We start from the raw sequence: 15,597 nt of genomic DNA, 5'->3' as shown, positions 1-15,597 counted from the left end.
TATAGAAAACGATATGAATAAGAGTCTTGTTTGTTTGTTTGTTTTTTGAATTTCGCACAAAACTACTCGAGGGCTATCTGTGCTAGTTGTCCCTAATTTCACTAGAGTGAAGGCAGCTAGTCAACTCTTGGGCTACTCTTTTACCAACGAATAGTGGGATTGAGCGCTCATTATAACGCCCCCAAGGCTGAAAGGGCGAGCATGTTTGGCGCGACGGGGATGCGAACCCGCGACCCTCAGATTACTAGTCGCACGCCTTAACACGCTTACGCTTGGCCATGCCGGGCCGATATTTCCGTAATCCATTAGCAATTAGTGTTCGTAAAAACGACGCTCACTTTATAACCTGATTCTCATAGCAAATGTGAAACATTAAAGTTAATACAGAAACACAAAAACAAAGCAAAAAAAAAAAATCCCGAAAAGTCAAAGGACTTACTAGTGCCCTCTGCTATTTAAAACTTTTATAAAATAATGATTTTTTTTAAACAATTGAATCTGATGAGCTTGTTTGTGTTTCTTATAAGTTACTTGACAAGAATTAATGTAGTGTAAGTTTTACTTGAACTTTCTTCATAATTATTAGTAATAATTATTGCAGTGTTAACGTTAAAGTGTTTACATAATAATTATTAAGCATTAATATAGTAGACTTGATACAGTTTTCCACACATTACCAATAAAAATCTCTTATTTCATGTTGAAATAACAGGAAAATAGAATGTGTTTTAATCTAGTGAACATGTAAATAACAGGAGAAAACACTTTAAGCCTCTTTATCATTTACGAGCCAAACAAAAGCGTCAGCTTAAAATACAGATGGTTGTTTTTTTTTTTTATTTTACGTTGAAGGTTTTAAACTATTGTCCGAAGGATATGATGGCTGATATCTCTGTCCATCTTAATCGAAAAGTTTTCAACGAACATCCGGCTTTCCGGCTTGCGAGTGACGGGTGTCTCCGGGCTCTTGCCATGTACTTCAGCATGGACCACAGCGCCCCTGGTGACCTTCTGTATCACACAGGAGAAAGTATTGATACACTGTGTTTTGTAGTGTCCGGATCACTCGAAGTAATTCAAGATGACGAAGTAGTAGCCATTTTAGGTACGTTCACTATGCTCAAAAGTTAATTCGCTCAAAACGGTTATTTTACGTAGGACTAATTGATACAGAATGGTTAAATTACAGTGGTTAGTCCTTTTAGGTATGATTAACTGATACTGAAGGGTTAAATCGCACTGGTTGTTTTTTTCAGGCATGATTAACTGATAATGAAGGATTACATAAGAAATTGTTATTATCTGTAGATGCGTTATAAAAGTGACAGTCAATTCTTTAGCCGATGATGGCTGCCTTCTTTGCGGCCAATAATTCAACATCAGGGAAGGCAGCTGTTATTAAAAATGCAGATAAAATTCTAATTACTGTATTGAAAAAGGATAATAGAGAAATTTTAATATCTGCTAATAAAATTAGAAGTTTAGTCTTATAAATATTTTTGCATACTGAGATTAAATTTATGTCTTTATCTTTTTTCTAATATTTTATACATTAAAAAATCTCCAGCATTTGTAAACTGATTCATGTACAAAAATTGTAAAATATTCCCATTAACGGTTTAAACATTTTCTTTAATATTTATGTAAACTTATATAGTTTTAAAACGAGTAGTTTTATTTAGTAAATTGTTTTAAGTGTCGACAAAATGCAACTGCCGGAGGTCCCTCATGCTTTGATGAGTGCGGCTTATTTGTGACGTATTCTGTCCACACTTCTATCTGCATCATTACTGTCTAAGCACGTGCATTAATGAAATTTTTGATAAATTCCCTTCATACAGCTCAAATTATGTGAATAAAGTTCTTAACAATAAAATGAACATATACCAATCGAGATAGGGAGAAATGTTTTTGTTCGTAGTTGAAGCAGTTCAGCTTAGATTAACTCAAGAGTTGCTGAGGACTGTAGTCGACTAGTTTCTTTTATTTCAGTATATCGGTTTCAAAATAAACATTAGAATAGGTGATAATAGGTAGCGAAATCTGTTGGACATTAATTATACGGAATATCTAGAAATAAATTTTCAAATAGCTGTCCCATTGTACAATATTACCTCCGATTGCAGATGGTTAAAACTATTTTATAAAAATTCCGTTAATGTGTTTTTAATTTCCTGTTAATGACCTAAAGACGCAGCTGAACAATAAAACCTGTTTATGTCGCTACAGCAGTTTCCTTTAATGAATCTAAAGTATTTCAAGAAAACTTGAATCGAAACTGTGAATTAGAAACATTTGATTTCTGTCGTTCTCAGGTGAAATATCGATTACGTACAAACCATAACATTCACAGGGAAACATTTGGGTTTGCTTTCATTAACCGGATTTATTGAAGTAGCACTGAATTTGTTATGTACGAAACTGATAAGTTTCATAAACGTTAACATTCCAACCTTCTCTGGGAAACTGCGTATTTTGAAGGCTATTAACAACAGCTGAAGGTTATATTATATGTTAAGCAAGAATTTTTTATTTTATCGTCAGCTTATCAAATTTTTAGCTGTACAATTAGGAAAATGGTGGCCATAATATACTGCAACCCAGTCTTGATGGCTTCACTGCAGAGGAACTGAGTACTTTCATGTTCTATTCTCACGTTTTGAACATTTTCAATTACAAGATTTCTTTAGCCTTATATTACTATGAATTGTTTTTTATCAAAAATTAAAATATTGTGTGTATGAATTACAATACGTAAGATACTGTACAGTATTGACAAAGTAACCTTCCCTGTAATTTATAGAAATAAAACAACGTAAGAACAAGAGTGACCAATGGTATTTTGTTCTAAAACCAACTGAAGCAGTTAATAATCCTACGTAAAGTTGTTTGGCAGGTTTAAAGAGATTGGGAAGTTTTTCTCTTGCCCTATTTTACATACTATTAACATGTTTGTGTTGTTTTATTTATTCCTCTGTATAAATAAAAAGAAATACAAGTCAGTATACCGAACAATAAAAGAAAACATACTGTTAATACGGTGAAGAGGTCTTTCCTCTCAAGAGTTAAAGGTTGTTCATCTCTTATTAAGTACGGAGCTACACAAATAGCTAAGTGTGCTCTACCTACAATGGGTATCGAAACCCATTTTATATCGTTGGAAATCTGCAGACATATCACTGTTCCACTGAGGGGACTTTAAAGTTTAAACTTTAAAAGAAATGTATAACAATATAAGTGATGTGTTTTTGGTGTTTTTTTTTAATTCTGTACTGAAATCCACGTTGTTGTGATAAAATATTTTAAAATTCAAAATCCAAAAGTTCTGTTTACGTTCACCACTAAGTAATATAAATTGCTTATAAAAATATCTTTATTTCTTAACTGTTAAAGTAATAATGAATAACTTTAGTATATCGAGCACTGTTAGTTTAACCTCTCACAGTATTTAATACATAACATTACATTGTCGATTTAGCTACATTAGTTTCTGTTAATTATTTAGTTGTCATATGTACCAGTATTGTTACTTTGTTTAGCTAAAATCATTACTGTTATGTTTGTCGTATACTATTATCGCTTATACATTTAGGCTGATCGTTAGGGTTTATTTTTATTTATTACTTTTGATTTCCAGCTCTGTACATTAACCATGTGTGTAGAGAATAGTTAATGTCACACTAATTGTGCTTGACACAGCTTGTGCCATGTTTCAGTGAATAATTTGTATTTTCATCACATATAACTTGGTTATTTTAGTTAAAATATTAATGTTTTTACCATTTATTGTGTCATTCTATTATCAAGTTAATTGCTTATTTATTATTTTTACATAACCATTATTTTTGTACTGCGTACCTATACAATCCTGCTATCCGTCTCTATGGTAACATGTATCTAACAATTCTTCTCAGACATAAGCTACTTTAAAATTACACAGTCATAGTCGCTTTATTGGATTTTATTTCTCCACAGACATTGTTTGTTTCTTTTGAATTTCACGCAAAGCAACACGAGGGCTATCTGCGCTAGCTGTTCCTAATTTAGCAGTCTAAGACTAGAAAGAAGGCAGCCAGTCATCACCATCCACTGACAACTCTTGAGCTACTCTTTTACCAACGAATAGTAGGATTGACTGTCGGATTACGAGTCGAGTGCCTTAACTACCTGGCCATGCCGGGCCATAGACATTGTTAAGAAGGATTATATAAAGTGTTGTATATATAAGTTTTACGCTCTGCAGGGAAAGATAAACAGGGACAATGCATAACAGTAAGCAGGGACAATGTATAACAGTAAGCAGGGACAATGTATAACAGATACAAGTAGTTCGGACATTTTTACAAGGAAGTTAAATTTTATTTTTAATTTAATGTTAGTTTCATTAACAGTACTGACTAAAATGTTAATGTATATTGTACGTTAATTTTCTTTATGAGGAATATTTTGCATTGTTAACTTGTAATATATCAATTTAGGACTATCTTAAATATCTCAAGTGTTATCGGGAGGTGTTACCGATAGGGTCAAAAGCATTGCTAACAGCAAGGGTATCAAACTGATGAATCCGTGCATCTATATAATGATAAATTATAATGGTATATTAAGTTTGCTGTTTACCTGTTGGGATTCATTTTTAGTTCTCATGTACGAGGGTCGATTACTTTCAACAGAAGATTTTGATGAAAACACTTAGTGTTTTTTTTTAAACTAAATCTTAATTTGCATGTTTGAAAATTAAATGCCTTACCGTACGATATTGGGTCATCCTTAGGTATGTTTATATTAAATCATCAAAGAATTTCCCAGCAAATAGATCGTTTGTAGTTAGCTCAAAGCTACACAGTGAGCTCTCTGGTTCCGTCCATCACGGGAAATTTAACCCCGGAGTTTAACATTCTAAGTCCGTGAACTTTCTTCTCACCCACCATTATAAGTTTTAGTCACAGTTGGCCCGATAGACTTGGAGAAGTTAGGACACAAACAAACACATATTTTGTGTGCAATACAGATTCCTTGATGTCTTTTGGAAGTTATTATCAGCTGTTTTATAGTCAAATTTTTCAGCCTTCCTAACGTATTTTTACTCGTATATACAAACGGTACCTAGTAAATTGGGGATAAAGGCGTAGCTGTGATAGAAGTAGAACAATTAACAAGTACAGAAAATAACCTATGTTTAAAAACTTTTGTTAAATGCGAACATTTCTAAAACAATGTATTAGAGTTGTGTTAATTTTTATAGAATTTGTTGTTAGAAACCTAGACTTTAGAGATTCGATAAGAACTGTCTATCTTGGTTTTATTTAGTTTATATTCGTATTGAAATACTACAATTATACGAGTTCCAGAATTTCGTTTCAACCCCGAATACAAACTTATCTGTCCCCCAAACTGTCCCTAACTTTCTCAATATTTGTATTGATAGACTAACTAAAGGAATTACAGCACTCACAAACAGTGACCCCTGGGATTCACAGTTCGAGTGTACTGATTGTTAGACAGCCTACGGCTCTAATATTACAACTTGTTAATAGTCATTTTAAGATATATAGTTGCTTCATTACTCATGTTTTATCTTTTATTGTGGCAAGTTTTAAGATGAAGGATTTATACATTTTTAAACACTCTGTAATTAAATTAAACATTCATAAGATAACAAACCTTCTGGTGTAACAAACCATTTTAGTTATGTCCAAGAAATGAACAGCACAGAAACTGGTTAGGACTAAAATATAGAGAATATTGGTTTAATCTTTGATTGATTTGGTTCCTTTGTAATTTTAGTTAAGTTACGAGTGTGGTTAAAACGTACAAATGTTTCTGTAGACGTACTGTGAGTATTTGTAAAGTAACATTATTGTGAGTATTTGTAAAGTAACATTATTATGAGTATTTGTAAAGTAATATTATTGTATTTGTAAAGTAACATTATTGTGAGTATTTGTAAAGTAACATTATTGTGAGTATTTGTAAAGTAACATTATTGTGAGTATTTGTAAAGTAACATTATTGTGAGTTATATATTATAAGAATACAGTGTTATATTTTCCAACTATAAGAATACAGTGTTATATTTTCCAACTATAAGAATACAGTGCTATATTTACTCGAGGTGTTGAGTCTTATTCCTCTCGACTGTGTGTTACAAAAATACACAGATGGGTTTACTCGTAGTATGTTACAAAAATACACAGATGGGTTTACTCGTAGTATTTAACAATATAACGATGAGTTGTTTATTAAAAACTAGGTTATTGTTCTACACTGATTACCTGATTTGTCAAAGAGCCCCCTTATAATGCTAGAAACTGGGTTTCGATACCCTTGGTGGGCAGAGTACATATAGCCTATTGGGTATTTTTCTGCTTAACTACAAACAAAGAAATCAATCATCATGAGATGTGTGTTTCAGTGTGATTCATAATTACAAAAACATGATCAGATATATTATTTTACTGTTATGCAGAAATAATAACAAAAGAACATGGAGTGAATTACGTGTAAGTTGGTGCATTAATGAGTAAAGTAAAAAAAAAACGAAATTGTTGAGAAGTTGAACACTAGTGCTTGAAACCTTGTGTTGTTTTTGAATAAATCTGAATTTCTTATTGCAGTCTGAGGCGTCTGGCTCTCTTGTAATACGACACTGCATGTTGAGATATTTCATACTGATCGCACACGACGTATTTGACTTTAAAAAGTGGTTTTTGTTGCGTTGAATGTTTTAACTTTAAAAACATTTCCTGCGGATGATCGACATTATCACTCAACGTTGTATGTAAAATTTTCCATCCATATTGAAGAAAATCCTTTTCGTACAGCTGTCTGCGAAGTTTCAAGTGATTGATATTTTTAATACGCTGTTTGTTTGTTTTTGTTTTGATTAGAACATATCCTTAAGATTACTTCCAAAGTTTATGAAGAGAAATAACGAGTTTAGGTTTGTTTTACAGCTATAAACATTTTGGAAGAGGAACGTCTTAAAACAAACAGTCAGTATGAAAAATTCCCTTCTCGGAAGAAGAACATGTTTTACATTTTGAACATTTGTAAAATTGCTGCCATCTATAATATGCACATTTTCATGTTCTATGATTCAATAAGTCAAGTGATCGACTCAAAAACAATATGAATTTCTATCTCAACCAACCGAAGTTTATTCATGAGTTTGTTGAAGATGTGAAAAATTAAAACAAACCGTACTGTTAAAATAAAGATTTAGCGAAGTTTGAACTAATAAATGTTTCAGTTTCTTTCAGGCCCGGCATGACAAGATAGTTAGGGCGCTTGACTTCTAATCTGAGGGTTGAAGGTTCGAATCCCTGTAGCATCAAACATGCTTGCCCTATCAGTCGTATTGACGTTATCATGTGACGGTCAATCCAACTATGCGTTGGTAAAAGAGTAGCTTAAGAGTTGGCGGTGGGTGGTGATGACTTCCCTGTAGTCTTACACTTCTAAATTAAAGACGGCTAGCGCAGATAGCTCTCGTATAGTTCTGCGGTAAATTCGAAAAACAAACAGTTTCTTTTAACAATCGGCTTTTCGTTCATCCAGAATTCTTTAGTTTCTGGTCCACATGCATGAATTTAAGTTTTTATAGAACAGTCTGAAATGCAGTAATAAGAACAGAATTCTGTTTAGAATTCAAAGAGACAGTTTTTTATGTCAGTTCTTGCATTTAACAGTTTGTAAAACACGTAAATGTAATGTTTTTTGAGATGGTTATTAAACGCCAAGCGTAGCAACACAGTCTGAAAACTAATGCATTTTTATTACGAAAAATAAACATGATTTGTAGTTGTCTTTTCAGAATTACCATAATGGAGTATTTTTATATTTTACGTTAAGCAGAGTAAATATTTTGTGATAGGATTACATTGACAGGATTACTTCAATAAAAACAAAATATATTTTAATCCTTTTTTTTTAGTCCCGAGGCTGCTTACGACCGTTGAAGCATCTCAGCTGCTAATGCATAATGGGTAATTCTCTGGCGGATTTATCTTGCGACGTCCACAGTGACGCCCAGGTAGCCGTCTCTAACTTAGCAGTGAAAGACTAGCAGCTAGTCAACACCACCCACCGCCAGCTATTCGGATACTGTTTTAGTAAAGACATGTCAGGCTTAATGTTGATTCAGATTAAGAAAAAACTAGAATATTTAAACCTGATCTTTGATGAAAAGAATCACGTGTATGCACGCGCTGAAATCGATTATATGTTTGTTTTTCAGCAAATCCACATTGGATATCTGCTGTGTCAATACAGTGAATCGAACGCTGAATTTTAACGTTATATTCGATTTTATATTTTATGAGATAATACCATTTTTATCGAATTAAAGAAATTATGTGACTTTTCCACAAAGCGGTAACATGATTTAACTGAGCACTTCACTCTCCACTGTATTATACGAATATATATTATAGATTTCTTATGAGAAATAAATCTCTAAAACATTCTGCTAAATGTACTTATTAGAGAACATCTAACGAAACAGAGCTATTTTGGGAAATTATTTAGTAGAGTATGCAATAAAGGAAATCATTGCTTATAGCCGATTATCGGCACCTTTCTGCTGAGAAACTATTATTTTAACGCAATGATCGACATTTTCTTGCTGAGAAAATAATGTTTAAACGCAATTATCGACATCTGGCTGCTGATAAACTGTTATTTTAACGCAATTATCGACATTTTCCTCCTGAGAAAATATTGTTTAAACGCAATTATTGACATCTTCCAGGTGAGAAACTGTTGTGTTTTTTTTTACTGGAACTGTCGACATCTTCCTGCTGAGACACTATTGCTTAAAAGCAGTTATCGACACATTTTCGCTGATAAACTATTCTTTAAACCCGATTATTGATAATCACTTGCTGAAAAATTATTATTTAACCCGATTACTGACATTCTCTTGCTGGAAAAATATTGCTTCAAACCAGTTATCAACGTTTTGATGCTAAAAACTATTGATTCAACCCGATTATCAACATCTTCTTGCTGAATTTACGTATACATCTCATATTACATAGACAATAGAAAAGAAATTTGGGGACATTTGTAGAAGTAGAGCCTTTTAAAGAGGAGTTCCTCTGCTTTTGGGCCGCTGAAAGCAAAACATTTGTAATAAGCCTTTAACAATGTTATAAAGTGGTCTGTTCGTAATTTGGCCACAGGAATATTCTGTCATATTGTTACTCTTAGCGTACATTGCTTGCTTTATTGTTCAGATGAAACTTAGAAATTTTTAGATTTGTTTACTAACCTCATCACTGTTGAAAATGTTCTAATTGCGTGTTAAATGATTCAAGGAATTCTTGTAACTTTTGTTGCTCATTCGTAAGTTATCTTATACTTAACTAATAATTGTTTATTATTTAAACTACACAATAGACTAGTTATTTGACGTCCATATATTACAGTTCTTACTATGAGTATGTAATAAGTAAAATTTCTTTCTCTCTTTTTACTATATATATTTTTTCATCTTCCTGAAACATTTTTCTTTTGGACCAGAATTCTTTCTTGCCCGCCTCCATTTTCTTTGTCTTCTGGTTATTTGATGCACTATTGCATAATGTTTATAAGCGTTAACAACTGCTGAAGGTAATCCGTTAAGACTCAATATTCCATTAAAATGAAACTCGTATACCTCTGAAAGATAATTAGTATTTTAAGAAATATCGGTTGCATATATTAATAAGATATTTCAGCGAGTTATGAACACTTTCTGATTGAAAAAACAACAACAAAAACATTGGACTTTTCGTTTTATTAAGTTCATCCAACGACCACTTTTGAGTCCATGCAAATTTTGAAACATTTTTTTGTGAAATAGAAACATGCATCTAGTATTAAATCCATTACCCTGGACTTTAATAAATGTCCAGTATTGCAGGCCAGCACATCAGCTGTATGACGGTTCTCACAAATGGATTGCGTCCCTTAAATCAGTCGTCAAAAAGTGAGGGTAAAACATTACTTATGGAGCTCTAAAACGGATCGCATCTCAGTAACCAGTCATAACAGAAGTGAAGATAAAATGTGCCTTAAACATCGAAATTAGAGGAAAACCGTTATATTTGTTTAGTGTTTGATAGCAGCAAGAATGTTCAGACCACGACTGCCTTGTCTACTGGTAATAGTTAATAAAGCCAGGGATTCTTATTCATATTACGACATTTTGATTAGTGCTAGATTTCCTGTATTGTTTGCATTTACTTAATTAGTTCCACCTGAAAGATCATACCTCTTTCAACATGGTAATGCACCATGACATATCGCATACCATGCTCAGCAAAAAAAAAAATTGACATGAATAAGGTTCATAATCTGCCTCATCCAGTTAGCTTAGTACTCGTGTCTTAATCCTAAATGGATAAATTTGAATTCTTTCGGAATGCTACCAAAATACAGAACTTAAAATGTCAATGAGATTGGAGGTCTTTCAAAAATTGGTTGGGACTTTATCCAATGGTTGATGACAACACGATTATCAGTAAAAAAAAAAAAAAAACGTATGCTCTGCAAGATTAGTAGTAAATATATAGAAATTGTTTATACAGAATATTCTCTCTTGTTTAGAGAAAAAAAAGGCTTATTTGATTCATAGTTTATTTTTTGTTTGTTTTTTATCTCAAGAAACAGCATCCACCACTTAGAAAACTAGAAACAATACACCTGTAGCCTTAGTACTTGGCCAGGTGGTTAAGGCACCGACTCCTACTCTCAGGGTCGCGGCTTCGAATCCCTGTCACATCAAACATATTTGTTCTTTCAGTCGTATTGACGTTATCAAGTTAGGGTCAATCCCACTATTCGTTGGTAAAAGAGTCGCCCAAGAGTTGGCGGTGGGTGGTGATGACAAGCTGCTTTCCCTCTAGTCTTACACTGCTAAATTATGGACGACTAGCATAGTTTACCCTCGTGTAGCTTTGAACGAAATTCAAAACAAACCAAGCTTTAGTACTTGCACTACGTAGTTTCGTGTTTCTATATTATCTAACTAAATGGTACTTAATGCAACATACGGATTGAAAGACCAAGCCAGAAACCACTAAGGTTTAGAGATAGGTGTCACTATTTTCGAACTGCTTAACCGGCGCTATCAAATTTATTATTGTTTGTGTGAAAATTATCTTTTTTTCTTTTCGAAACGTAATTTTGCAATATAAACAGTCTTATAAACATTTGGGATATAATCATGAAATTATAATTTTTTAAAAAGGTTTACGTTATCTTTTACAAGAGAATATTTTATAATAAATGCTATTAAAATAGTCTTAATTTTAATTACATTATTCCATAATATTCTAAAGTGCCAACTGACAATAAGTACTTTTATTTTCCACTAATGCAAAAAAGTAAACCATGGACACTTTTAGGTTGTCTGATTTTCAAGCTCAAAACGAAGTTGTTTAATCGATCGATTTCGCCTAAATTATATGATATTCGTCTACCAACCTATTCAAAAATACATATAGAACACTAAAACAGGCTAGTAATTAATATTATTGAATAAGGCTTTGTTTTTATTTCTAAATTTGCTGCTTTCTGGTCGTTAGAGGAACTGTGGTAGCGAATAACACTCCTTCGGCCTTGGATACTGCAACGTTACTTGACGTCATTGGTCTACAGCGTACATAATTTATCAAGAAACCTCAAGTAATTTCATTAGTCAGCGAGTGCACGTTTAAGGCCACGGTTCGTGTTCACTAAACGATCGCTCTTGATGCATTTTGAAATTACAGCACTGTAGGCCATGTATATATATCTGGAAAAAATATATATCAGTTGGAAAACTATCCCCTTTTTTAACATGTTTAGCTTTCTTATGTTTTATTACAGAAAATATATATTTAATAAGTTTTTGTCGTTCCAATTATTTCCGCGAGAGGGTGTGTGTATGTGTTAGACATCACAAAATGAGTAGACAGAAGAAAACCAAATACCTTAACAATTGTCTTTTCAATCAGCTTTCGTGCAGCGTGACTGTTAGAGCCATCATGCAGAGAAAGCTCATAACAAACCCATGCTAGACTTTACCGATTATTCGACACATTAAGTCATGAAGCATCCAACGAACAAAACGAAAACATCTAATTTGATTTGATTGCGTGTCACTGTTTTTTGGCGGCGTTTCAGATGTTAGTACTGTTCGCTCCAGTAATAATGGGCGGATCCCCATCAGGTTTTTAGGTTTGTTTGAGCATCTGCAGGGAATCATTTATGAGCTGGACACTGGATAAATATAAAATGAGCATCTTTAATGTATTTTAGAGATTTGAAAAGGGAAGCGTTCGTGACTGTCGTATGAAACATTCTCATTAGGAATACACGTACACTCAATACTTTCCAAGATATAGCTGTCTATTGTAAGATGCGCACGAAACTTAATATGAGAACACATACGGGAGAAGTATTAATATTTTTTTCTTTTTAATTAGCAGAGCAATTTCAAATATATTTTAAGAAAAAAGTTATAATTCATGCGCAATGTGTATACCATGTATTAAAATGTAATCCAAATATGCAAAAAGACAAAACGTAAAAAAATATAAATAGTGATTTGAAACATATAAAGTTGTTAGTGATGTTTTACTACTTACTAATTTTCCAAATGCTTCGAAGATAGTACGTTTCTTCAATTATACGCCAACACAGATTATAATATCCTGTGCAACAACAGATATGTACATTGGAAATGAAACTAGAGCCTGGTTCAGGCATTTGAACTATACTAATCAAAACTGTCATGATTTAAGTATATTTTCTAAGCTGGCGAAGCATAATTGTAATTAACTGTATTTGTCATAAGACATTAGTATTATGCCTATCATGTTTTAACATCACATTTCTTGTCAATAATCCCTTAGGAAATTTGAAGAGTGAAAAACAACAGTACGTCAACAGCACTATGTTTGACGTATGTGTTGCCGACGATGTTATATATTTAAAAACGACTGGTATGGGTAGAGAAAGCACTGATAGAGGAGTGGACAACGTTTCGACCTTCTTTGGTCATCGTCAGGTTTACAAAGAAAGAAAGGGTTACTGAACGGTAGCTGACCACATGTTTGAAGGCGGTTGTATAATTGAGTGTAATTAAAGAAGCCTTACTTATACAACAACTCAAGCCCAAAATAAACCAATACAAAGGAACACCTTTATACCTATATTAATAAATATATCCCTAAGCACGCCCTCTACATTCCTACACGTTGTTCGCTCCTCTACTGGTGCCTTATCTATCCATACCAGCTGTTTTTAAATATATAATTTTCTCTACAAGTGGGTTTTCTCGTCGTCACGGATTGTCGACTATGTGTTTCAATCCAAAGCTGAACTATTCGAGTGGGACAGAAAAAACTCATTACTGGTCGAAACACTGAACGACTGTTATGGTTTGAACGTCTTTTTCAAGATGACGAGACATCATTATAATTAATTATAATTTTCATAATACATTAGTATTAGGCCTATTATATTTTAATGCAACATTTTGGTCATTTAGAGATTGTATAATAACAATATTTCTGCTACACTATGTTCGCTATAGATAATTAATTAATTTCAAAATTGTTTATTTGTAGTTGCGCAACAGATACTCATCTGTGTTGACATATTACTGAAGAAACTGATTATATTTAAAACCTTTTAAATGCTAGTACATTGTTATAGACCAATCACGACTTAATAAGTATTTAATATTTGTTTATATTTCTGTAAGTTTTTCTCTTTACGCGTACTCTGATTACATTTTGGAATATGATTTCCCTTTACTGTATTACGGTCCCTCAACTTTCGGCGACTTACCCATGTTGATGTTAAATTCTCAAATTTTAATTATATGTTTATTAGCAGAGCCCGTTCAAACAATTCAACTACAATCTTCCTAAAAATGGTGATGAATAAATATGATCAGAACGTATATGCATTTTTATTGTCTAGTGGGCCATTTGAAAATGTCTCTTGTCACTCCAAATGTTAATTTAATAACGAATATTGCATTGTATGTTTTCAAACAAAGGAGACTGAATAAGCTGAACTGTTGGCAAAAATCTTTGTTTTTCGATGCAATCGGTACATCGGATACAACAGAGCATTTAGTATTGAAAAGTAGCCACTGGAATTTTTTTCAGTTGGATGCCACCACTTCTTGTCATTTTACTGAGCGCAAGGAAAAAACCGTTATGGAAGTGCGTGTTTTTTCACAGTTGTCATTTGTTTAAGAAACATCGAGGGAGAGATATTCAATTTAAATTAATTTATTGAAACCCATAAAGTAAAACCATATATAATACCAAGGTGGGAAAAAATCAAATATATATTTATATATAAATCGATTAACAACAAATACATATACGCAACACGATTTTTTTTTCAGTTGATGCTTCCATCTTTAATATTTTTTTCAATCTGTCGACAGAGAAAATTACATTTCTTCATGAAATCTTCTCACAAAAAAGAAGTGTTTTTGTTCTGAACGAATTGTTTCTCAGATTAACTGTTCAGCAGATATCAAAACTGATACATCGATGTTGATACCAGTATGAAATTTTAGGAATTACAAAAATAAATGACTTCCCTGTAATTTACTCTTGAAAATATGAGTTTTGATGTAGATTTCCTTTGTGTGATTAACCGTTTAGAAGATACAAAGCGCGACAGACAGATATACAAACAATTAGCTATTATATATATCTAGATTTAGAGAAAAATTAACATTGATAAAGTTAAGTAAACAAATCAAAACGAAGGACTGTGTTAAAAACAGCAAATCCAAATCTTTGATTAACCATATTAGTTTGCTATAATCTAAAGACAAGCCGAAATAAAAATAAATTTAAAGAATAATACAAACGCTGCGCTAATTAAAAAGATCCTTTAATTGGTGTAGTGTCTTTTGTTTAATATTTTTAAATTTATTTTTGTTTTGGCTTGTTTTTATATTACAACAAACTAATATCTAGATTATATATGTGTGAGAGTGTGTACTTAGGCTTGCAGTGTATATATAGAATACATTGGTATTCTATAAAATACATCTATATATATTTAAATATATATAACATATATTCAAATTGAGTTTGTATTTGTTATATTCATGACTGAATATCACTGCACAACAATTTTTTTGAAAAGTTTTTGCTGATTGTAACAGGTACCTGGTGGGTATGCACAAATATAGTTTTGGTTTTGCTTCATCACGTAGGAACTTTTAGAATTAGACAGTTAACTGTTTACCGGCAATAACGTATTTAATTGCGTTTATGTTTACGCTACTAAGTTCAACATAATTAAAAGTGTTTTGCTCCTGATTTTCACCTGTATTCAATGTCCGATGCATCACGTTGCAGTGTCCAACAGTAGTCAGCAAGCATTGACGGATTCCAGTTGCCCTGATATTGTTTTTCCATTGCAGCAATGTCTTAGTGAAACTGAAGATTTCGATGAAACGGTACGTGATGGGCAAATTTGGATGTGCTTTTTGTGATCACCAGCCAAAAATCTATAAGGAACACCCAACAGTGTTCAAGAAACAAACACTTTGTTGTGTAGTGATATCAGTGCCTTTTCAACCCATAC

The 15,597-nt window shown here is 32.6% G+C and overlaps 1 protein-coding gene across 1 annotated transcript in view; it reads left to right on the top strand.

The window, feature by feature from the left end:
* The window catches only part of LOC143229775 (potassium voltage-gated channel protein eag-like), a 118,420-nt gene that overhangs the window by 88,365 nt on the left and 14,458 nt on the right, over nt 1-15,597 (top strand). Inside the window, exon 8 of the mRNA XM_076462531.1 lies at nt 853-1,105. Within this exon, the coding sequence (XP_076318646.1) occupies nt 853-1,105 (253 nt within the window). The remainder of the gene's footprint in view (nt 1-852; nt 1,106-15,597) is intronic.

This window comes from Tachypleus tridentatus, chromosome 10, assembly GCF_004210375.1.
Source record: "Tachypleus tridentatus isolate NWPU-2018 chromosome 10, ASM421037v1, whole genome shotgun sequence".
Lineage (NCBI taxonomy): Eukaryota > Metazoa > Arthropoda > Merostomata > Xiphosura > Limulidae > Tachypleus > Tachypleus tridentatus.
This window is presented reverse-complemented; position numbering and strand designations above follow the sequence as displayed.